Here is a 25,108-nt window from a genome sequence, read left to right on the forward strand (position 1 = left end):
GCGCTTGTATTACGCAGTCCAGTCCTTGAGATACGTGGAGATTGCAGTAAAATCCTTAATCATCGTTTCAATTGTTGGTAGGTATAATGGCGGTAGGCCGGTAATGATAAGCAAAACTTATTTTTCTTGCTTTTATTGGTATGTCGTATTATACATTATATAACTTAAAATATTATAACAAAACAATTACCACATCAATGAAAGTAATAAAACATAAAAATATTAGAATTTCTCATTTATATTAATATATCTAAATAAACTACGAACGACGAATATTTTATACATGTTTGCATTTACATAGATTACAAGGCCATCTAACTAAAAGAAAAACTATTAGCTACAGCAAATGAGTTGATGGGGATAGATTATATTTTAATTCGTACGATTGTGTCATAATTTGCTGCCAAATTTTGATCTGAAACTATCTTAACTTTATTATAAATAATTGTTAACCCATTCACTGCCTAGCTGAAAATTAACGACATTACCCAGATTCCGCTGTATTATGATATCAGCCCGCCCATCGGCGGGTCCGGCATCTCGATTAAGTATCCTTGCCCGCCCATCGGCGTTTTTGGCATGTAGCTGTAGATTTCGACATAAACCGTTTCACATGTTCAGTTTACATGTACTGTACCGTGTTTAAAGCGTGTATGTGAAGTTTCCTGCGATATTTGTGATAAAATTGTGACAGTTTTATTGGTTATTAGCTGAAATAGAAATGGAGCATGAAGGTAAGGCATAACTCTCACTTAATTAATCTAAGATGAATCAAAATCATACAATCCTAAAAATTAAGCTAATATATATGTAAAGAAATCTATTAGGCCTTTTAAAAACCCACATATATGTGCCTTTTTTAATTGTCAGGTGTCGTCAATCCTTGGGTACATTAAATTACATACTTAGTTAAAAAAAGTACATTATGCAAATTTGCTTACAATAAATTTTTATCGTTCCTCCTATTTACTATATGTAATATTTTCTTTCTTTTGTTCAGACAATACAACTGAATTTGTTATACACAGGTAAATATGGTTTATGACTTCTGGGTCCTACCATGATCATTATGTCTGCTGTTTTTTCGTGCAAAATGATTTAGCTCGTGCGATATTTGTTTGCGCTTCTGGCCAGAACATTTTTTTTATGCGTGTAGGTTATAAATCTTCTTATTATATTTTATCGACGCAAAACAACATCAATTTCTATTAAAGGTAACTTAATTTTAGTTAAAATTTATAATTATAAAATTTTAGTTAAAATTATAGTTCTTATCTAATTTCACAAAAGGTTGTTAAATCCTGAATAAGTGTTATGCCCGCCCATGGGCGGGTTCGGCATGAAAAGTCGGAATTGACTTTTTTCCAAACCTGAGATATCTGCAGGCCGTTTTGATAACGAATAAATTTTAGTAAAACGAATCATTTCACAAAATCTTTCATTTTTCTAATGGTTATTGGCTTAGATATCGGAGGTTAAAATCCAACCGCCCATGGGCGGGCTCGGCGTGTCAGTAAAAACGTTTCACCCGCCGATGGGCGTGCACGGCACTGAATGGGTTAAACATGTGATTAAAAAGCTGGAAACTGCTTTACTTATAAAGGTTATAAGGACATCAAGGTACACAATAATAGTACGGAAAACGCGAGTCTCATGTTGTAAAATCTTTCGAAATGGACAATCAAATTTATACATCATCACATTAACAACATTTATAAGTAAAGGCATTTAATTTTATACTTTATAACTATAAAAATCTCAAATTTATCTATACAAGACAATATTTTGGTTTTTAAAACTCACAACATAGCACAATATCTACGTGCATAATATTATTGCATATGGTTTTTACGTACTGTAGATCAAATATTACATTTTCCAGTCATTCAATAATAGAGATCCATTCATTAACAATCAGTCGAAACTTATTAACTCCGCCGTGTTGTTATTATGTTCTGATTTCACAGGCGTTTGCGCCTGCTGGTTTGTGTTCTGTGGTTGGCCTTGCGGCATGTTATTAAAGTTTGGCTGCTGCATTTTAATTTGTTGGCCAGGCATATTTTGGGGTTGTCCCTGGGGCATCGGTTGCTGCATCTGTGGTCCAGGTATTTGCTGTGGAATCTGACCCTGCATCGGCTGACCTGGTGGTAATTGTCCAACCATAGGACCTCCCATTTGTACTTGATGAACCATCTGTATTTGATGCGTTTGATGTCCTGGCGGCAAATGGCCTGGTGGCATCTGCTGACCTGGATGACTCGGTGGCTGTCCTTGCCCGATCTGTTGACCTGGATGTGGTAACTGACCTTGCGGTGTTTGGCCTTGGTTCATCATCTGGCCTTGAGGCATATTCTGCCCTTGGTTGGGTATCTGTTGACCTGGCATCATCATTTGTTGTCCAGGCGGTGGCATTCCCTGTCCAGGCAATGCCATCTGTGGATTGTGCGCAATTTGTTGTTGACTAGGTATTTGCTGTTGATGTGTCATTTGCTGTGGCATCTGTTGACCTTGACCTTGTGGTGTCTGTTGTCCTTGAGCAGGCACATTTTGGTTGGTGGGAGACATATTATTATTCATCTGCATGGCTTGTGGGTGACCAGGCACTGTTTGGCCTGGCATTATTTGTTGCCCTTGTATAGACATTGGCTGTCCAGGCATGGGAATTTGTGACTGTGATTGCATGTTAGGCACTTGAGACCCTGGCTGCTGAGTATTAGTCTGGTTTTGAATATTCATATTCTGAAATTGTGATACTGGTACTTGCTGATTAGCATTTGGTTGATTTCCCTGCATAAGGGGCATTCTCATATTCTGCATTTGTAATCCCATCATAGGGTTGCTTGGAATAATTTGAGGTTGGCCCATATTTTGCTGAGCAACAGACATCTGAGGCATCATTGAGTTAGGTGGCTGCTGAGGCTGATTAGGCAAGTTTTGCTTTGGAGCATTTTGCCCATTCTGTTGTGGAATATTTTGTCCCGGAAGTCCATTTGCAATGCTCTGTGGTACAATTTGATGCATGCCTGGTTGCACCGGCATGCGCATCTGATGCATTTGCTGGAGAAGCATCTGTTGTTGTAATGGCAATTGTTGACCGAGCGCAGGTCGCAAATTGGGCTGATTCATGCTTTGTTGAACGCTAACTGTTGGGTTAATGTTAGCGGCAGTAGTAGAAATGCCGTATGTATTAGTCAGCTGTGGCATTGACTGCATAGTTCCCATCTGTGTGATGTTCATTGGTATGTTGGCAGTTGACATCTGCGGTTGGCCAGGCATAGGGACACTGCTCTCGGTAGTAGCTTGCGGCATCATCTGTGGATGGAACTGCGGGTTTCCATACATCTGTTGATTCGGAAAGCCGCTTTGGTACTGTTGCATTGACACGCCTGGCATGTAATAACTGTTGGCAGACATCAAGTACTGGTGTTTCTGCTGCTCCTGTCTCATCTGCATTTCTCTTTCTTGTTCCTGGAAATAATGATGAGAATACATATTATATTCCTCGATAATACAAATGAGTTTCTATGAGTTTTAGTTTTAAATGTCAGTATAGTATTTTACCTGAACCCTTTGCAGAGCAAGTTGTCTCTGGTACTGCAAGTATTCGTGTTTCTTCTTCCTCATGGCCTGCAACTTGGCGGCCATTTGCATTTGTCTTTGTCGCTCGGCCGCTTCGGCGGCGGCTGCTAATCTGGCCGCGTGTTCTGCTCTTAAAGTATCAAGAGCGGCGCGACTGTCGCGAATTTGAGTAACTTTATCCTGGAAAACATAAAGCATGACTTAATAATAATCGCCTTATAATACGACAACTGTTTCCATTCAGAAATATAATTTAATTAAAACTTATATGAGAAAATATTTCTGTTAGTATAAACAGAAGTCCGAAATGAACATAATAAATATAAAAACTTATTAATTTACCTGTAAACTCTCCAAATATACCCGCTTGTCGTCTTGTTGCTGAATGAAGCGCAGTAGACGCGAGTGCATCGCTGTTATGTTCATGAAGAGGGTCTGAACGGAGGTGTCGTTGGCAATAGACCGTCCTCTGCAAAATAACATAATAATGAGTCAAATTAGTAATTTTCACGGCCCTCTACAGTACACGGGGCCAACAATATCAATGGCGAATCGTCGGTGTATTCTATTACACCTCTATTCTACCTTCGGGTATAACAGGCATGATGTAATATGTGTATGGAATTCACTACTATACTACAAAAACGCATAATTGTTCCGTATTTTGAAAAATAAATCATTAGGTAAGTGTCTTCATTTCCACGATTGCTTTAAACAGTATAATACAATTGAAGACAAATACTGGAAATGGAGTAAGCTTACCGTGAAGAGTTGCTTTTCATTCTGTTTACAAATATTTCGACTTGAGATTTGAGGGACTCCACGAATTCATCAATCTCTTTGTCCTCGGAGTCATCATCTTGCGATTTAGCAGCGGCTGGTTTTGGGAATTCCTGTTAACATAATTTACTGTATCAATACTAGAAAGTCGCCAACATAGCTATTTATAAAAAACCTGTCACATCAACTTTTATTTACTATACTATATCTATATTCAGGACATGATTAGTTCAAATATTATTATTTACTCCACTGATTTGACCGATTGCTTAGATCGGGATTGTTATAAGCGTTTATCATTGTCAGAGCTAATTGGGTAATTGATTGGGTTAACGAAAAATGATTAAACTTGTATTCGTAAAGAGTTTATATAAAATGCCCAGGCCATGTAATGTTGCTGGTAAATAGTGCTGAATTTGTAATTACTACAGGCTAAAACATTTTATTAGGCACTCGTTTGAACCAACGAAAATATGAAACTGTGACCGTCTGTGACGTCACTATTTCGTATTCCTATACTAAAATGCATATCTGACTGGTAGTCATCTACCTATTTGTCACTCAAGTAAAGTTATACCAACCTCGGTGATGTCGGAGGCATGAGAAGCGGGCGCGGGAGCAGTGGGGGCAACCGCGTTGTCGCGAGACAATCGTTGTTCCCAGTAGTTGCGGTCCAAGTACCGCGACAGCTCAGAAGTTGCTTGGGTACTGTGCTCCGGTGATGCGCTGACTGATGAAGGTGTTGGAGACACTGTTACATGATCATTTATTATATTAGAAAAATAAATTAGATTCTCACAAATATCAACAATAACACATGTGTACCAGGTAAATTTTAGGCACTAAATTGAATTGTGATTAATGTTAATCTTCAAAAAAAACAACGTTAATTCCCATTTCCGACTATTTAAAATTCAGGCTGTAGCCTTAACAATACATTGCCTGAATCGAGTTTATAACAACTACAGCCAGTTTTACTACTGTCCGACAAGTTTTTGACGTTATGATTTTCGTTAACTTCGTTTAACGTTAAATTTATATGTAAGATAACTTATATATATTTCTCTCTACTTTTAATTTATCTAAAGAAATAAAACATGATCTAAAGTGGTGAAACTGAGCCTTACTATTGTTATAATAATAGCATGAGAGCCTAAATATTTAGAAGCGTCATACCGGTATCCTGGGATAGTGCTTACCGGTTGGATGGTGTGGCGTAGGATCGGGTGCAATATGGGCACGAGACTTGCGTTCTTTCTCCTTATGTTCAGCTTCAGACTGACTGAGAGCCAGAGCAAGCTGTAGTTCTTCCTCCTCTTGTAGCTCCTCAGCTGTCTTGCCGCCGGTACGTTTCTGTAATCATTTCGATACTTATTAATTTCTTGTTAAAACGACGGGTACTTCAACGTGGGTGTCCTTCATACACTTCTGCGTACACCTCCGTGTATAAAGAGCGCAAGATTATGTATCTAAATGAATATATGTGACGTTGTCGAAATAAGCATACTTAATTAGAAACAAAGTGTAATCTTAATAAGACTAGTAGACTACTTATAAGTACTATGATAATGCATGAGCGTATTAATACATATTATGTAATTTCAATAGAACAATTATCTCAGCTTTTGTTATAGAGCTTAGTGTTGAATTAGGTTCACTAAGTCAGTTGTGCATGAAAATGACTGCACTTCAAAATGTGGGGATAGCAAGCTAAGTTTATTCAGATTAAAAAAGGTAAGATATAAAAAAAAGGGAATTAAAACTCATAACTCATTTCATCTCAGCATTCCAGCAGTTCTTTGTTGTCAAAAGTATATCAAATTAATCATGTTTTACGACATGACTCAATTTCTTATCACGGCGAAATTAATAATTTGTATATTGTTTATTTAGGTCAAGACACAATGAAAGAATCCTTTGTACAAAGATACTATTTATTTTACATAAAATCATACATTCTATGAAATATTTCTAGAAATGAAAATACATCTAGGCAAGTACAAATTTAAATAATATCTAGGCCTAATGAGAAACATTAAAAATATTCTAATAATAGTCATAATCACTAATTAAATGTCAGTACATTAACAATCATTATAGATTAGAAACATGATAACAGTCAGAATGTATAAGTAAGGAATATCAAAAACGAAAGTTAAAAGTATTCCTTGAAATGTTTGTAAGTTCAGTTTTGTTTCTGCCTTCTAATAAACTTGGGTGTCTCAGGGACAGTGAGTGGTGCAACAGATCTTTCTAAATGGAATGGTACTAGAGCAGGGACTGGCTTAGCATGATGTACAAGTTTAGCTCTGAGTTCTGCTGTGGCTTTCTCCTCAGCTTCTAATTGTTCTTTCTCTCTCAAAAGCTTCATTCTTTCAAGTTCTTCCTCCTTTTCCTTCAATTGTTTATCAAACCTCTCCCTTTCAGCCGCTCGTTTCTCAGTAGTCAACTCAAATGGGGCAGCTTTTATCATCTGTGCTGGCTTAAGCACAGGTTTGAAAGGTTCCTTGTAAAGAACAACTGGTGGGCGAGCTTCAAACTTAATGTTTTCTTTGTTTTCAGAAGAAGCTGTTGATGAACCACATTTAGCTGTAGCACAATGCATGCGTTTCTTCACTGCTCCAGGTACTGGCTGTGCTTTGAATAGACAAGCCTGTTTACGCTCTTCTTCTATTTGTCGTTTGATCCTTTCCTCTCTGCGGCGCTTAAGATCTTCATCTCGTTTTTCAAATGAGAATGGTTCAGGTTTCAAAGGTCCCATTCTAATATGTGGTTTCTCTTCAGGCTTCTGGTTTTTAGGCAAAGTTTTGATATCATGCCTAAGATGATCAGCTGAGTTAGCTCTTTTGTAGTGGAACTTTGGACTAACTGGTTTAGTAACTTGCACTGGTGGTTTAACTGGTATGTGTGGTTTCTCAAGTATGTGTTTAGGGGCTGGACGAGCTTTGAAGTTCTGGACACCTTCTGGCGACTGTGCTGCTTTCTTGTGAATTTCTGTCAAATTGAAAGGAGCGGGAACTGTGATGGGTTTCTTCTGCACTTCAGGTAGATGTGGACCTTCAATCACTGACTTTGGAATAGGATGAGCCTTAATTTTAAACTTCTTAATTTCTTCAAGTTCCATTTCCTCTTTCTCCTTCTGTGATACTACATGAAGAGGGCGGGAGCGTCCTTTGCATCGTAGCATTGGTGATTGAGGCACTGTTAGACCCGTACGACCAGTATTACCCTGCGATCGGAATATTTGTGGCCGCGTTGAGTGAAAACGTCCAGGAGTATCCCTTTGATAATGATAAATGGCTTCGGCCATTGACACAAACTTGGTTCTTGACAACTCTTGAGGAGCCACTGATGGCCTACGATATCTATTATAAACTTCTTCTTTTTCACAGAATTCTAGCTTCACGAGGTCTTCTCGGAGGGCAGCAATATCGTTCATAGACATAGATTTCCTCATTCCACCAAAATCATTGTCGAAGGAGCAGTCAAGATGATTGTGATCACCAAAATCCTCCTCTATTGGAGTAACAGGCTCGTCCTTTATGCGTAGATTTCCATTGGGTGTGAAATAAATTTCACCGCGAAAGTTCGTCACATTTTTAGCCATTTTTCCCGATAAAAGTCAATTTACGTAAAACAAAACAAGACGTTGCACGATTTGAATTCGTTATTTTCAAACTAGACAAACAGTTTGACGTTATAAATGTTGCCATATAAGATTTCGAATTTTGCCTTACACTAATGTGTAACTGATTTTTATTTTTGCCGAACCATTTTTTACGTTGAAATAAATAATTATAGGTATCTTTAATAAAAATCTTTAAATCTTTAATCAATTATCTTTACAAACAATACAGTAATTATGGGCGCGATATTAATCCACAATACAAGCCACTGTTAGCCTATGAGGACTTCTCCGGTGCAAGAAAGTAATGCTTTACCAGTAAGGATACGTATTATAAATAGATAAGATTAGCAACAAATTCTCTTCAAAAAAATCAAAAGCGAGCTGTGCATAAACTTAATAATAAAAAAACTAGTTTTGTAAGGTTTCCCAATAAACGATTTACTTTTTGTTTACTGGCAAGTATGATGTTGAACGTCCAGAAATTAATAACCACCTTTTAAGTTGACTGAAACATTTATTATTTTGAAATATTGTATAAATATCAGAATGTATTATTTAATTAAAACTGTGTGAATTAACTTATTTATTTAATTAACGCCATCAAATTCCAGCATCTTTTCTATTAAAACGAATTCAAAACCAAAGACAAAATTCGAATAATATTTAATCTGTGGACGATTTCCGAACGTCAAACCTGATCTGTCAAAATCGACTTGTTCGTTGTAAGCGTGTTTATTTTTCAATGCCGACTTTAGTAAAATAAGTGCAGTATTTTGAAATAGTGTAAATTATTACCAATAAGGTACATTCCACGAACTTTATCTAACAATGGCACAAGGAGCTTTACCTAATCCAAACACATTATTACCACTTGAACTGGTGGACAAGTGTATAGGTTCGCGTATTCACATTATCATGAAAAACGACAAAGAAATGGTTGGAACATTACAGGGCTTCGATGATTTCGTCAATATGTTATTAGACGATGTCACGGAATACGAATCTACACCAGAAGGGAGGAAGATCACGAAATTAGACCAAATTTTACTAAATGGTAATAACATTGCTATGTTGGTGCCTGGAGGTGAAATGCCGGGTGAATCATACGAAGCACAATAACTTTTGATAATTAGTTGTAAATAAATTAATGCTCTAAGACTTTGTGCCTTTTATTTTCTCATTATCTATGTTGATAAGATTACTTATGTCTGTACCTATTGTAAAATGAAAACTTTAAACAGTTCTATTTTTCCAATGTAAGTAGTGCCAGTTTCACTGCTTATGAAATAGTGTCTGATAACCTGTCCAATAGATAATCTGACAAATGTATGGAAACAACTGTCAAAATTGTATACACCTATTCTATTACTAGTGAGGATACTAGATATGAAACCAATTATTTAATGTAGGTATTACAGACATGTTTCTGACCCCGTCACCATGAATCTTATAGGAAATAATTATTAAATTTAAACATTGAATATTGGAGTAGTCTCCACCTGAAACGATTTTACTACATCATCAGTGTACTGCCAAGAAAATAAATCAATGATAAATTTGTAGAATTGGAACAATAGCCCTTAAACAATAATAAGATTTCTATCATGTCCTGTGTTATGGAGGTCACATAAAAATATCTGCCAAAATTTGGCTACAAGCTAGGTCAAATCAGTTCTTAAGTTTCTTACCTGTGGTTGTGTGGGCCCATAGTCGTTGGAAGTGTCAACAATCTCCAATTTATTGAGAGCTACAGGTGGTCTGCTGACTTTGTCGAAGCAGGCATCACATACACGCACCTGTAAACAGTTTACTACTGAAATAACATGACAAATAATTATGCTTATCAGACAATGACCTACTTTGTTTTTTTACGCACTTATTAAGACAATTTCTTTGTACCAGTGTTTTTGTTCAAATTGAGTAGTTAATGTTTACTTAATTTAATGCATTCATAGTGATGTGTCAAATAATTATATTGGCTAAAGAAATAACATCAACAAAACAGTATTTTAACTACACAATTCATAAGAATAGAGATAAGAATTAGTTCATAAGTTTTGGGGATTTACCTTATTGCTTTACCTTGTTGCTCTATATGCTCTACCCATCGACAAGGAATCTGAGCAACAAGTTTACAGAAATATACCCAAGGTAAACTGGTTACAAATACCTAAGGCATTAAGTCTATCTGTATACATCTTTGTATATAAAGTTCAAAATAAATATTCATGATATCATACCTCCTTTTCAATCCCAAACTTGGGTAAAGTGGATGTTTTGGAGCTACACTGTTGACAGAACACCTGACCGCACGCGCGACAGTGATGACGTCGCACCATCAAAGAGAAAGCCACCCGACATCTATGCCAACAAACAAATTATATAAAGGTTTATGTTCAAGAAGGTTGTACAACAAAGTTGGTAAATAGCTATAAGAAGGACCAAACCTTGAGTTTGTATAGGAAAATGTAGTTTATCCACAATAGATTGAGGAAAATTACTGCAATTTGCAATTTAAAATTGCTATTCTGTGTTGTTACAAAATGTATTCAGAAGTTTCATCATTAGTGACAAAGAGGGGTTATAAAAATTTGACGTACCTGTGACACACTTCTCCCTCTGCCCATTCTGGCGCCGTGTCAGCAGAAAACATCGCATCAGACTCTTTAAGTGTCGGGAACTTGTAACCTTCGGCTTTCAGTATATTCACAGTGTCCTGTTCACAAAACACAGAAACGTAACAACTTCACATTAAACACTGAACGATTACGAACAACAGCACAAGTTACACGACCACAACGGTAATTTCGTAAGGCTTTACCATTTTTTGTTCACTAAAAATGTATCCAACTGAGCATTTACGAGGAAACTGTTTGGCACAAAGGAGCGCATACATATACCGCTATTGTTTATGTTGTTCGCGAGATTGTGATTCACTCGTCTGACTGATAAGGTGTGACGTAGTAAAACAGGTATTACTATACCTAGATATTATACAGTGTGTATTTACAGATACCAACGTATCGGATGTTCGCACGGTTGGTAACTTATTCAAACGGCTTGAAATACTTTAAATAAAGGTTCACTTTTGTGAATCGTTACATTATAATCGTAATTCTATGTGCTAGACTTATTACATATATTTAAAAAGCTTACTGAAGTTTTAGATATGTTTAAAAATCACTATACAGGACATTGACATACAACCCAAGGCGTAAACAAAACAATTACTCGAATTTACTGCGGTCAGGCTGATTAGTGTTAATTATATGAGCGCTCTTACATGCATAAGGATGATTCAGGCCTTGTTTAAGAACTTTAGTGAGACAGAACAGGTGTAAAATAGTTGACTGTTTCTAATACAACGCGGGTATGACTTGAATGTACAGTGTAATTAGATTACTTAGGTGCGGTGAGGTAAATCAATATTGTAGAAGTCGATGTTGTTCAACCTTGGAGTGGACAATGCAAAAACGTTCAGTGAACTGCGACAGTAATTTTTGTCTGGTTAGCGGCTTGACACGCGATCGTAGGTTGTGTTGGTATTTTATTACGTAGATTCGAGTTTGAGACTTGTATTTAAAGTGAGATTTTTTGATAAGGTGCAGGTAATTTTCCAATGTTGAAATTAATATCATGCACTTAAAAAATCTTGCACATAATACCTATTGGGTTTACGAGCTTTTAAAGGCAGTTAACTACACAAAAATCTCGTAGTTCGAGAACAATAATTACAATAGTTCTCCATAAGATCTTCGTCAAGTGAATATGGCTTCTTCAACCTTATCATAAACTTGAGAGTCGGAAAACCTTAAGAGTCGAACTAACCTCTTTTATGCCAAGTCGGGTAAAAATGATGTGATATGGAAATTAGTTCGTACAACATGATTACCATATTGACCAATTAGTCTGTTGCGAATAGCAACTTACACGCAAGCTTATTATAGTAAAGCGCCAATATTTCTACAAACTAATTAATAAATGTACTGAATGACGATAAAACGCTGTTATCAATGTGTAAAGTACTCTAGTATCAGCATCTGAATACCTGACTGTTAGTCGGTTATCATCATGATTTGTTGTGATTTTACGTAAATAGCAACCTATTTACGTAAAATAACAACAAAAAAAATTAGCTTCAGATTTTTTTTAATTCGTTGTTACGTAAGCTTTATGTACACTTTCTAATAGATAAAACCTAAAGAATGTCGCTGCAGAGACATGAACGCGATGTAAAATTAAGTAGGTTTAGTCAATACGATCAGTTATTAATAAGAGCAACATTAAGTTGCTATACCTATACGGCGGTTCCCAACTCCAACTGGTGGTCCGTAAATGATTGAAAAATATTAAATTTTCAGGATGATTATTACATTTTTAATATCGGTACTTACATATATTATTTTTGTTAGCAGGAACCACTATTCCTGCTAACAAAAATAATATAAAAGTGGTCCCGGACTAAGAAAAGGTTCCGAACCCCTGGCCTATCCTAATAGGATTCCTATTAAAATATGCCTCCACTTGCATAATAGGTATTACGACATCTTCCATCTTCAATTAAGGTAATCAACAAGATTCCTATCGTAGAAATTTAGTTTTTAATATGTGGAAGTACATCAATTCCGAAAAAAAGCTACCATGTCATACGTCTGTACCAATGCCCAATTATACCACAACCTGCGGACCTTAACTTTGCGACGGATAATGCTGTTGATATGGCCAAGTTCTGTTCAATTCTGAATAGGTATCATATTATTATCGGTATTCATCGACAGAAGAAGAAGAACAAAGCACTTAAATAAATCGATGAGGTAAGTACTACGAATTTTCAGACATAAAATATTGATGCATCATACCTGCACGGCTCTATATTTAGGTGAGTTCCTGAACGCGAATGCCCACGCTTGTATCAGCTCCAGTATCTTGTTGCGAAGATTCTCGTGTTGTGTTGTCTTCACCAAGTCTCGGAGCATCTCACAAAACGCCTTTGATGTCACTTCATCGTGAATTCCAGATCCTATGGGACAATAACAAGAACTTATGAAAAGTTTGTTAAAGCATGAGTACCTATTGTCATTTTTATGGACTAATGGCCATATTTATCTATTTATTATGGGCAGTGAACTTTAAAAAGAAGTGCTACGTTTGGGAATCAACCCAATAATACACGCGCACTGCTAGGTAGCCAGCTTTGCGCCAAGTTTAGGAATAAAATATGAGTAGGTAGATACTGATTCCAACAATGTTTAGTGTCTAATTCTTTAATTCAGTGCCTAACATGATAAGCAGAAATCATTCTCGTATGGTTCATTTCATACAAGGTTTCAAGGTAATGATGATTTTGGTAGGTAACCATTCATGACCTAATGTTTCAGGTGAGTACATGGCCATGTATGCAGTACCTACATTTATATCAGACTTACGATAAGTAGGTATTTAACTGAACAGTAAAGGTATTTTTTCCACTGTTATCTATGTAATCACTATTGATGTTAATATGACTCATACGACATTACAGCTTGATAAAAGTAGATATATAAATACATATAGTATTAACTGTAATAGTCATTCATCATTACATACATTGAGTTATTACTTCTTAATGCAAACATATTTTGAAATACACATATAAACGCCCGATATAAAAATAATATAGTTCTTATCAATCTGTGTATGACTTTTTTCCTTCCTTCTATTTTAACAACTTTGCATGCTCTCAATAAATGTATTAAACAAATTTTAGGCATGCAAGGTTTCCTCAAGATATTTTCCTACACCGTTGGAGCATGTGATAATTATTTCTGACACACATTACTTCGAAAAGTCATTGGTGTTGTAGGTTCAAACCAGCGACCATGGGAGGTGTAAACTTATACCACTTGGCTATCACTGCTCACTCAATATACAAACAGAAAATGATCAGTACTACACTACCATTCACATAGGGTGTTAATGAAACATAATGTCAGTACCTAAGTGTTAACTATTTAGCCAATACTGTAACTGGAACTTTGCTCTCTTGTACATGTTTAGGGCATTTCAACAGTGGATAATGATCTTGCATTAAAGTTGCTTCTTACATTGTACTATTATTTACTTCAGTTAATATATTAGTCATTGAATAAATGATTCACACAAATTGTTATTCATACTGAATAATACAGGTCAATAGGAATAAGCATACCATGTATAGCAAAATATTACTAAATATAATTGTAATTTAATTTAAACTTAATCAGAATAAGTTTTACTTGGATCACTTTTCTGAACCCATGGGAACTGGAGTAATCCATCCTTTGATAAGTTTTTCCAGGAATAAATTACTAGCCCAGTACTACTGAGCCTACACAGTCAATATTATATTTTTATAAATGATTTCCTCTGAGTGTCAGACCCTTTATGGAAACATAGAAACGGGTCGAAAATTTAATTCCAACTTCCTTAATGGTAGAAATCAATAGTAAAGTATTCCAGAATAATCAGGCAAGGTGAGTTATTATGATTGCTTCATTAGCACCCCATGTAATTAATTCTACAAAACTTACCACAATTTTTGACGATACTCTCAAGTGTGAGCAGTGCAAACATGGCCTGGTGTGGGTTCTGTGAGTATAGTTTCTTTTTGACTGCTGCCACTGCATATTTTGGTCTGAAACAAGTATATAAACTATAGCATTCATACACAAACAATAAGGCCATCTTACTGCTTTATAGCACATTGTTATATAATATCATAAAATATAATATGAACAACAGGATCTAAACTGTTACTATAACAACTGATAGCGAGAAGAGTGTGAAAGGGTAAGCTCTGGAACATAATTAAAAGACTCTTTCCAAATGAAACCAATTACTACTAGAGTTATTATTTGAAATAATATTCCAAACAGTCAGGTTGTATCATGACTGCAAGTCACTTGAAAAAAAAGGATGAACACAGTTCACAAGTAACACATAAATTTATATTAATTTCTCTTACTTACATACACAGCCCGTAAATACAGTGATAAGAGGACTAAAATAATTCAATGTATAAATGATTGTTTTGCATTAATTGTGTGTGGAAATGATAACAGTTCCATTTATATTGTTTCATATGTCATAGCATGTCAGTTTTAATTTTGATTGTAGTTCATAGACACAGGCATTAACATTTATGTAGTAAGAGGCTTGGTGTATTGCTAATAGAACTAAGAAATTTATACAATAGAAACTATAGAACACTTTATTAGTACCGAATTTAACTGATATATGAATATTAAAATATATTAAGTATACCTCTTAGTTATTAATTAATATGTGTATATTAAATAACTGTTGTCACTATTATATCAGACTGTGAAATGATTCGATATTCACTGTGACTGAATAAATTGTAAGTATCTATGTGTTACTTGACAATCTGGGAACTTAAGAAACTAGTTGTATGTTCTCCCAGGAGTGCATAACACTATAATAATAAAATATCCAAGTGTACTACATATTATTGCTATGGAAGGACCTTTATTCTGTAATATGAGTAATGAAATGCAAAACATACTGATGTGTGTGTGTTGTTTACATCAAATGTCACAAGCCAATGAATGCATTTCAGATATAACAATCATATAGTAAACATAACATTATAAGATTCTGATTCAAGTATTTCTAACAAGAATTTAGGTCAGCACTAACTGTATTCACAAGTTATTGCGAGAATTCTAATTAGGTGCAAAAATTTAGTAAATATTTTTCGATGTGATAGAAAACAAATTATTACTTACGAACAATCATTTTGTCTAATCAAGTCGCATATTTGTAGGATCGTCGGCCAATCGGGATCCAGGCGTAGATTACTTGTCGCTTTATCTAGAACAAATTATTTCACCATTTGTAAGGGTAATCATCCTGAACTTTGACTGTTTTACCATATAATGGATTGCTTTAAAAATATGTTTGCAGGCTTTTCTGCGCATTTTATTGTAGCAAACTACGTAATATAGAATAAAAATAAAGAAAGCTACATGCTAATCAGTGAAAACTGCCGAGTTAAATGATGACAACGAATAGATATTTTTGTTTTGTACGTAATCATTGATGCCTTACAAGACTAACTAAGAATTTCGCCACTTACCAAGTAACTTATCAAAATTATTAGCTCGAAACATCTTCCCCTGCTACAGGCAATAATAAACTTTTGTTTTAGAAAATCAACAGTGATTGATTCGATGGACAGAAAAATGACAGCACACTTTTGTCATTTTTTATTTTTTCTCTGTAAGTTGGCAATAATGTGTGTCATTCAATCAAAAGGATTGGTCCAGCAAAATAATGCACAATATTTATCCTGGTAACATTAAAAGTAATAGACAAACCCAATCAAGTAAAAATGTGACCCAAATAAAAAAATGTGTGGTGTATTGGTAGAATTAAGAAATTGAAAGTTTTTAAATAAATAAAAATAAATGGAGTAAAATATATTTTACATTCATAAGTGTACTTACAATACCTATCAACATTCGTATTTTATTATTGATTTTGTATTTGCAGGAGTGTGTCTGCGTCTGTGTCCATCCTTCCTCACTCACAGTCATTACCTAGAGCAATCATCATCTTCATAAAAATCATCTTATAAACTGTTCTCGTTCTGCCACATAGCTACGGAATATTGTTTATTTATAAAGAAAATAAGAACCTTAGCACACATTCGTGTGTTTCCAACAAGTAGGTGCCTATCACATATTTTTCGATGAGCACGAATGCGAAACTTGGTGTGAACGTTCTTTGCTGCAACATAAACCGTAGGCGTTAATAACTATTAGTTAGTTTTGGATAGATATTGAGTAAAGTATTCATAATAATATTAATAATACCGTGTTATGATCTAGCCCAAGTTGCATTTAAACTTACATTCCTAAGGATTGCATTTCTATTCTAATTATTAGAAACTGATTTGTTTGGAATCCGGTGTGTGAGTTGTAATAACATTTATAATATCTGTTTGCGATCTGTAAGGTATCTATGCAATCAAAAATCACATCGTTCTTGCCTTTTGCTTACCTTGAAATAAATATCAGGAAAGTTGTGTCATTCTGAAATCTTATCATATTTTTACTATTGACACACCTTGCGGCAGTAAAATCGTCTGTCTGAATTTACTTAAATTTTGACGTTATTCAAGTGACTGTAGCGAGTAGTAAACAGAGTTATAAACTTATTTAAACAAGAGTTTAATATGGTTTTATCAAGAATGATGTAGTTTCTAGTGTCTGTGATAAGTTTATAAAAACTGTGATAATGAGTGTAAATACTAAGAAGTATTTAAAGGAACAGATCGACATAAATAACAAAATGCTGATCAAGTTAGATACCAACTTAAAACAGTGTAACAGGCAACTGACATCGTTGAAGCTGATGGTGTCTACGTTACAGCTGCAGATGACAGCAATGCAGACGATATACAAGGACATTATGGAGTTAAGGAAAATTATCGTAATTTTAAATCCACATTTACAAAAATCCAGATAATCCGTGAACGATTTTTTTATTACAGCACCCTAAAAAGAGAACCTACGGTAACAGCCAGTCAGGTTGCTCAGGAGCTATGTAACGTTTTGGTAATCTATTTTTATAATGAATACTGAGGTGTTTAGCTGAACATAAAGGCGTTTTAACAAACGTCGTTTCATCTAACTTGGAATAATCTATGACGAATCCTTGCTTATCTTCATGGTAATCAATCATATCGATAAAGCGATGACCCCATAATATTTCTTGAGTCGTGTAACTTGATTTCACCTGAACGGGCTGGCCAGTCGACTCTATAGTTCCTTCGAACACTACAAGTATTTCAATATTCGCTTTCAATATGTCGTAAGCCGACATGGAGTAGAACGGGCTATTCTCGTTTATCGTATGCACAGCTGAAATTGGAAACATAAAAGATATATTTTCTGAGGTATCAATATTAAGATCCAGTTTGATCTGGTCATCTAAAACATCAGGTGTATTATGCCTGATTAAGTAAGCATGAGCATTGACAGCAATGATCCTGGACTTCCTGGTATTCCCGATTCTAAATATCAGGCATAAGTCACGATCTCTTTGATTAATGATGGCATTTTTGGAGAAGAGAAGCGTTTGCGCGCGATTTTTTGGTCTTGTCAACTTCGCAAACACAACACCTATGATGAAAGACTGTGAGATAGTCCCGATAATGCTCTCTATGCACATTGTAAACATAGCTGAAGGACATTCTAAGGTGATAGTCCTGGTTCCATATCCGATGGTTGTATGGATTTCGATACTGAAGAGGAATAGTGATGTGAAGCTATAGATTTCTTTCACGCAAGGGACCCAGTCGGTAGTGTTGACGGCGTGTGGCAGATGGTCCGGTTCGAAGTCTCCATGCACGTATAAAATAATCCACCATACGCATGTGAAAGACACCCAAATGAAAATGTATGTGAAGATGCAGATCAATATAGTCCAACGCCACTGAGAATCTACGAACAGCTTAATGATGTCTGGAAACACGCGGTATCTGAATTTCTTCCATTTCTCCAGATTGAATTGTCCAGATTTAAATACCACTCGTCCTATTTTTCCTTTACCAGATCGTCTTCTTTTAGAGTATCTGTAAGAGAAATGGCAATTATTTTTCAGTCGGGATAAGGAGAATAAAGTAATATAAAATTAAAACCATTAGAAGTTTGTTTTATTTTTACCCTTAAGTTAGGTACACTTGCTATATACATATATAGCAACTGCCTAGGTATCCGTTTATTGTAACGTAGAAGCCATGTTTTACCAAAATTTATGTTTTTATTCTAGCTCTTACTGCCGAGCAGAAACCTCTCCCTTGGATTTTTAGTTCCCTCGGTCCTTTGTTTTCTTTGGCTATTTATGTACTGTTGTTAAAATGTTTTTACTCTATTTTGTTTAAATTTAGATTAATCCATTGAATCTTACCTGCAAATCCGACTGCTTCTATTCGAACTCGCACTTGTTCCATTCTCAATGTTCTTACTGCTCGATGATTGCGAACTGTTAATTAGCTTTTCTTCTTCATGAAAGTCCATTTTCTTCAAAATATTTACGTGGAGAGTATAATTATCATTATTTTATCTTATTATTTTGACGTGATTGCTCTCTGGCTCTACACTAACTGACATAACAATTCTTCCGCATGACATATTCTTACGTGTATTTGATTTAAAGATAAAGTTTTATGTTACACCAAGAGATTTTATCTACGAGAGTACGGTTGTAAATTACTTTCTACTTGTATAGTTTGGAAAAACGCCTGGCTGTTTTTGAACAAGATGAGTTTTTGACGAACAGGCGTTTGTTATATTTCTCCTAATTTTCAGCAGATACCTAGATTATCTACGAGTATATACTTAATTAATTATCGACATAGACAATATGAATTAACGTTCGTTATTACTAGAAATCAATCTGTAGCGCATTAAAGAGTTAAGGATTAGATAAGGAGTTATCATAGTTAGTAGTTTTGTTGAGTCCTTATATTCAGGAGTAGGCCAGATATTATATCGTTGGAGGTGATTGGAACACAACAAATCGAAGTATCATATTTTGGTACACATGGTTTAACAAAATTATACAAACCTTATGACAAACTCTATTGTATGAAAAAGCGAAATTAATCACATTAATCTATTAGATTAGGAATATTGACTGATATGAACCATAATTGCTTTAGTGATTCATGATAATAGAATGACTCATTCTGACAGCACATATTTATTTTGCGAGCAAGACAAATTAATTTTAGACAGCTATTTGTATTACAGCAGCTACAATCAGATTCTAAATGCTAAACGGGTTCGAGCAGAACTATGGCCACATTTCTGGAGCAACAGGAAGGGTCTGTAACGTTCTTACCAATAGGAAAATTTCTTAACACAATATCCTTCTCTGAGTATTTCACTACAATTCAAAGAGATTAGAGAATCTGAAACTAAACGCAGGATACATAAACTTGCAGCCGTGTTGTAGAGAGGTCAACGGTAGCAGTGGACTACCGACGGGATGTTTTGATCTTTTCCTGCCACTTCGCTATAATGGAACATGATAAAGGCTGTGTGGAGTGGTGTTTACACCAGGCAATTGCAGGTATTGTTTAATTCGCGACACTTCCCTGCCATCCTGGACGTCGGTTGCCAGGGCCGGCAGGACGCAATGCTGGGCCGGACGCAGTGTTGCCGCACTGCAATATGTTAGTTTTTAGACCTTTATTTATTTTATTGGACCATATACATATACCATATACACAATTATCATTATAACGAGAAGTATCTTTACAAAACAAAGGAAATTTATTTATTACCATAAAACTATTTTCGAAGCTGGGCTCCTATTTATTAGTACAGCCTAATTAAATACGCAAAAATTTTAAAAACAACAAACAATTTTTAACATTAAAAATTTCTATGTACGGTATGTTTATTGTCTACCTATTTTAAGTGTTGCGCTGAAAAGAACGCAATCGTGCATCTTTCCACTTCTTAGCTAGACGTTTCGGCACAGTTCCGCGGTACCGATTATATGATAATATTATTGCCGACTTGACAGTAGTTGTAAGTTCGAGATATGGTATCGCTGGAGAAGTACGAATAAGACATTATTATAATGATATAAACATTATAATGATGAGGAATATATAATGAACCTATAATTTACATAACCTTTCTTTCCGCTTTTACCGTGGTCAGGTAAAAATGTCACAAAAAAGGAACATAAAAATTCGGAGCACTACAGTTGGCAATTCCTGCTAGGCGGAAAGAGCAGTGGCCATGACAAACGAAAGAGCATCGCGACACGCGGGGAACGTAATTCGATAATCGACGTGCTCTTGAACGCTGCCAGTCTATTTGTCATGTTGACTGACTCTACCGAGGATGTTGTATTACGGAGATAGTTTAATCAACACCTCGTACAGTCAGGAACTACATATATAGGTACATAGTATGCTCTCTGATTCCTGATTTAAGATTGCGTTATTGTATTTGGCTAGATTCCGACCGGCACTTGGTCAGCGAGGTAGAATCAATGCCTTCCCTTGTACAAAAGAAGATCTTTGTCCAGCTAAGCAGTGGGACAGTCATGGGTTAAAAAATATTTTGGCAAATGAAAATATGCACAAAAATATAAATCAACAATCTATAATTTTATTATGTGTCAGTTCGTGTCTGCATAGCTGGTTTTACGTGGATTACATTTTAAAAACCAAAATAATATTCGATAGATTGTTTATGGAATCAACATATTTTCTACTGTTTGGGATCCTGGCATAATTAGTGGCTCTCGATTCTGTGATCAACGAATAATGGTGCTCCCACATTGCCGTTAGAAAATGTTTGTAAACATTTTATAACACCAAAACATTTACTAACAAATGTTAACAATTGTTGCACTTTGTTAGAAACTGTTACATGTTATAAGTGCTCCTACATTGATGGAAAATGTTCAAACATTTTATAACATCTAGTATTGGCTCGCAGTTTGGTTTCGTGTTCTGAGGGCCGAGGACGTCTACACGAAAATGGAAGAAGATTTGCTCATTGGAATAGCTTTTATTTTTTGTTTAAAAAAGAAGAAAAAGCGCTCTTATTGGATGCGCCAAACGCTAAAAGCCCGCCATCACCCTTATAAAATGTTTACAAACAAAAGATAACACATGTTTTATTTTGTTATAATTTGTTTTGTTATAAAATGTTTACTAACATTACTAAACATTTTCTAACATGAAAATTTATTTGTGATTAAATGTTTGCTAACAAATGTTTACTAACGTTATTAAACATTTTCTAACGGCAATGTGGGAGCACCATAAAATAGATCTGTGTAAGACATAAAATATAAAATAAGTATATTATTCAAATATAGATCCTAAATCTTTTAAAATGTTTCTATCATCTAACTATTCAAGAAACTTCCTAGTTATAAAATGTTTATAAGTAAAAGTTGGACATTTACGTCTGACATTTGCCTACTTACGGTTGACCAGCTCATCACGTGAGTAATTGAGCTTAAAGTTTATGACCATTGACATTTGATTAATGATATTAATAACCACTTTGTGTTACAAAGGTCATTTCCCCACCAAGTCGTCATTAAACAAAACATGCGTAGGAAGCTAGCTAAAAACAAATTCTCAAATCTAGTAAAATATGTACATGCTTTATTAATAGTCAATAGTGCAACTGGCAGTTGCATTTGCCCGGTTTTGCTAGCAAAATTTATCTCGTAAATTCGAAGAAATTTTGCACGCGAACACGCAATATATTTGGTAATTGCGGTTATCAAAGTGAGAACTCAGATAGATATAAGAAATTATACAAACCAGAGAAGAAAAAAACAGCTAAATTAGTAGAAAATTAATTCTAAAAAAGAAGCCTTAGCCGACATCAAAACTAGGAATTTGAAATAATGCTAAAACTATTTTTCTTTATCCGTGACTTCGACCGTATTTGCAAACTGTCATATTCTAAACACAGTACTGATAACTTCCTAAGCATATCTATTACTATAACATGCATAGTACGTCGATAGCCATACAAAGGCGAATCGTGGACGTCGCAACGTTGCCTTGGTCGCCAATATCCACGTTCTTTGTTCGCCAATCTGTATTTTAGTTCCACTGCACTTGAGACGACAAAGATATTTGAAATTGTCGAGGAAGCCTCATATTATAGTTAGTGGCAATTGACTTGATTGTGGTTAAACTAACGCAGCCCTTATGCTTCAAGTAAACTGTGCAGATACAACATTTCGTCAGACCAAAATTTAATTCCAGTTTATTACAATACCTACCTGACGATATTGTAGTACTTTTTTCGTCTGTTTGTGTCTGCACATTTTTGATAACTATTGTATGATTACCTAAGTCTCTACATTTCATCATGTAAGTTAATGAATGCACCAACACAAATAATTTAGTAAAGTGTTGTAAATTCTAGGCAGATTATAAAATTTGTCTCGTCCTAAACCTATTTTTTTGTTGATATAGAGAATGCAAATAGACGTTTATCGTCGAAACAAATTTTTACGATGGGAAAATGTGAATGATTGTTAGAAGATAACATTATGGGTCTAAGAAGTGATTGTCCACGGGTAAGTTTGCTATTTTTGCCGGAAACAGTTAATTGAAGGTCGATGGTTTCCAATTATACTACTAAAACCAGTTATGGTTTTTTATGAAGTTATTTGTCGTCTGCTTACGTCATATTCGGTTATTTAAAATTACTTAAAATAATAAACATTAGATAAACTCCTATGCACGAGCAGCTAGCTCAAGGAGTAAGGAGGCTTGCTGTGAGGCTCGAGAACGGCCAAAATGCTGAGCTAAAATATCTATTACAGAAAAGTAATATCCCCTTTTATTGTTTATGTCACCAGCTCTCATCGTTAATATTTTTTTTAGTTTTCTGGCAGCTGCCTGTTTTAGTAGTACGACTTCGCTGTACTAGTACCTCATCAACGTGATCATGCCTAAGATTTTACCTGATACGAGTAGATTGTAGTAATCAGAATTACGAATTAATTGTATATCTGTTTAGAAAGATTGCGGGGAATCCATAGAAATATTCGTAGACATTTGATAGATTTAATATTATCACTCATTTGATAAACTGTTATTGCAAAATACTTATTAACATTCTTGTATTCCTGCTGTAATTAAAATTTAAACGACAATGAAACAAATAGCCGCTATTAATCTCAAAATACTGCAGTTGTTTTTACTTATGTAACCAGCTTACAATGACCTTAGAAGTATATTTTAATTACCTATTAACAAAGGAAAATGGGAGGTAATGTTTTATTGGTTTTTGTGGAGTGATTGACTGGTGACAAATGAGAGCGCTGACGAAAAATTTAAAGTGGACAATGAGAAAGGACCGAGGGGCGAGTTATGCAAGTTCAGGGCATAAATAATAGCTACTCATTTATAAAGTTAGGAGAGCCTTGGTCGCAATTACTTCTGTAGAATTTCTTGTTAAGTAAAGAGTTACTAGTTGTCTTCTTCAAAGTTTCAGGAATGCCGCTTGAATATGGTCCAGAAGCCATGAATGTGGTATTCAAATGTGCCATTTGACGAAGCACAGCTTTGAGGCCAGCCAGTGAAGAGAATACTGAAACGTAGATATAGTAGCCCTTTGTCCACTTTTTTCATTCTTCCCAGGTCTTCCAGGTCGGTTCGAACCTGTTCGTGTGGGACTCCAGCCCTATAAGATTATTATGCTTCTCTGTTACATAATTTACTGTAATACTTTGTGTATCTGTACTTCTAGGGCTCTATCATTACCTTTGGTTCTGCCTGTATAAATATTTTTTTTACGATGACACACAGGTTTGTCAGTATTCGTCATTATTTGGACGAAACTATGTTGGTCATTGTTTATTTACATACACTTTGCTATTTACTGAAAGGTGATTAAAAGTTTATTTTGAGTTAGTTTAAAGCGAACGATGGTATAAGTGACGTCGTCTGCAACGACACCTATTACAATTGTTTGAAAATATAAATATAATTAATCCTACAAAAGGCAACTAGATAAAACAAAACTGGACATGCAAAATCTTATCTGTATAGTCTAAAAGCATATACGGTCAATTGTTTCCGAACGCGTGCACGGTTAAATAATCGCGGTTCACAATTGGAGTAGGTACGACAAGGTGGCACTCTAGCAGGCCAGTTCACGCTGTCCTGGCGACCGGCGCAGACGCAGCTAGCGCGACAACCCTACCGTAACCCCGCCCCAAACTATCGATGTTGCCAGTTATGTGATTGTGCAAGTTCTGTGGTTTGACAAGCTTTTATAAAGAAAGATATGATTTATTTTGGTGAGTAACTGAGAACGTACTTGTTCGATCTTTAAAATCGAACTAAAATTACATAGGAATGTTGTGTGTACTTTATTAACTAAAATTGAAAGTGTACTTACTGGTTCCAGAGTTTTAGTATTAGTCTTAAAGTTGTACTCTCGCTGCTAGACTAAAATTCGTAGGCGTCAATGACGCTAGTTTACTACGGAGATAAAATTAATGGACAACGAACTCGAATTAATCTGTGTCTCATTCAATTAACAAAATCGTGTACATAATGTATGTATA

General features: G+C 35.3%; 5 protein-coding genes across 8 annotated transcripts in view; 2 read left to right on the forward strand and 3 right to left on the reverse strand.

Moving 5' to 3' along the window:
* Positions 1–117: 117 nt before the first annotated feature.
* Hrs (Hepatocyte growth factor regulated tyrosine kinase substrate) lies at positions 118–16,261 on the reverse strand. Of its 3 annotated transcripts, XM_076117541.1 has the most exons (13): positions 16,104–16,261; positions 15,754–15,838; positions 14,536–14,639; positions 12,847–13,007; positions 10,588–10,703; positions 10,228–10,348; positions 9,676–9,783; positions 5,559–5,712; positions 4,941–5,110; positions 4,342–4,472; positions 3,922–4,048; positions 3,562–3,759; positions 118–3,468 (listed from the first exon to the last, which is right to left on the reverse strand). In XM_076117541.1, exons 1-13 carry the CDS (start codon positions 16,135–16,137, stop codon positions 1,915–1,917), a joined length of 3,063 nt encoding a protein of 1,020 aa, XP_075973656.1. In that variant the 5' UTR covers positions 16,138–16,261; the 3' UTR covers positions 118–1,914. The 3 variants fall into 3 exon arrangements, with proteins under 3 accessions (XP_075973656.1, XP_075973658.1, XP_075973657.1); XM_076117543.1 differs by lacking the exons at positions 12,847–13,007; positions 14,536–14,639; positions 15,754–15,838; positions 16,104–16,261 and adding an exon at positions 11,271–11,351; XM_076117542.1 differs by lacking the exons at positions 12,847–13,007; positions 14,536–14,639; positions 15,754–15,838; positions 16,104–16,261 and adding an exon at positions 10,809–10,947.
* LOC142974963 (targeting protein for Xklp2) lies at positions 6,260–8,064 on the reverse strand. The gene has a single exon (XM_076117544.1). It carries the CDS (start codon positions 7,964–7,966, stop codon positions 6,545–6,547), a length of 1,422 nt encoding a protein of 473 aa, XP_075973659.1. The 5' UTR covers positions 7,967–8,064; the 3' UTR covers positions 6,260–6,544.
* LOC142974964 (U6 snRNA-associated Sm-like protein LSm5) lies at positions 8,675–9,145 on the forward strand. The gene has a single exon (XM_076117545.1). The coding sequence runs from the start codon at positions 8,816–8,818 to the stop codon at positions 9,104–9,106; it is 291 nt and encodes a 96-aa protein (XP_075973660.1). The 5' UTR covers positions 8,675–8,815; the 3' UTR covers positions 9,107–9,145.
* Positions 16,262–17,494: 1,233 nt separating the features above from the next.
* On the reverse strand, positions 17,495–19,150 carry LOC142974973 (inward rectifier potassium channel 2-like). Its single transcript, XM_076117569.1, has 2 exons — positions 18,941–19,150; positions 17,495–18,605 (listed from the first exon to the last, which is right to left on the reverse strand). Exons 1-2 carry the CDS (start codon positions 19,048–19,050, stop codon positions 17,540–17,542), a joined length of 1,176 nt encoding a protein of 391 aa, XP_075973684.1. The 5' UTR covers positions 19,051–19,150; the 3' UTR covers positions 17,495–17,539.
* A 5,532-nt stretch (positions 19,151–24,682) lies between these two features.
* Positions 24,683–25,108, forward strand: part of LOC142974966 (G protein-activated inward rectifier potassium channel 3-like) — a 35,363-nt gene continuing 34,937 nt past the window's right edge. The window contains exon 1 of one of the 2 annotated variants that reach the window (XM_076117549.1): positions 24,683–24,838. The gene's annotated coding sequence lies outside the window, so the exon portion shown is untranslated. The remainder of the gene's footprint in view (positions 24,839–25,108) is intronic. The other variant, XM_076117553.1, reaches the window with a different exon arrangement.

This window comes from Anticarsia gemmatalis, chromosome 8, assembly GCF_050436995.1.
Source record: "Anticarsia gemmatalis isolate Benzon Research Colony breed Stoneville strain chromosome 8, ilAntGemm2 primary, whole genome shotgun sequence".
Taxonomy (NCBI): domain Eukaryota; kingdom Metazoa; phylum Arthropoda; class Insecta; order Lepidoptera; family Erebidae; genus Anticarsia; species Anticarsia gemmatalis.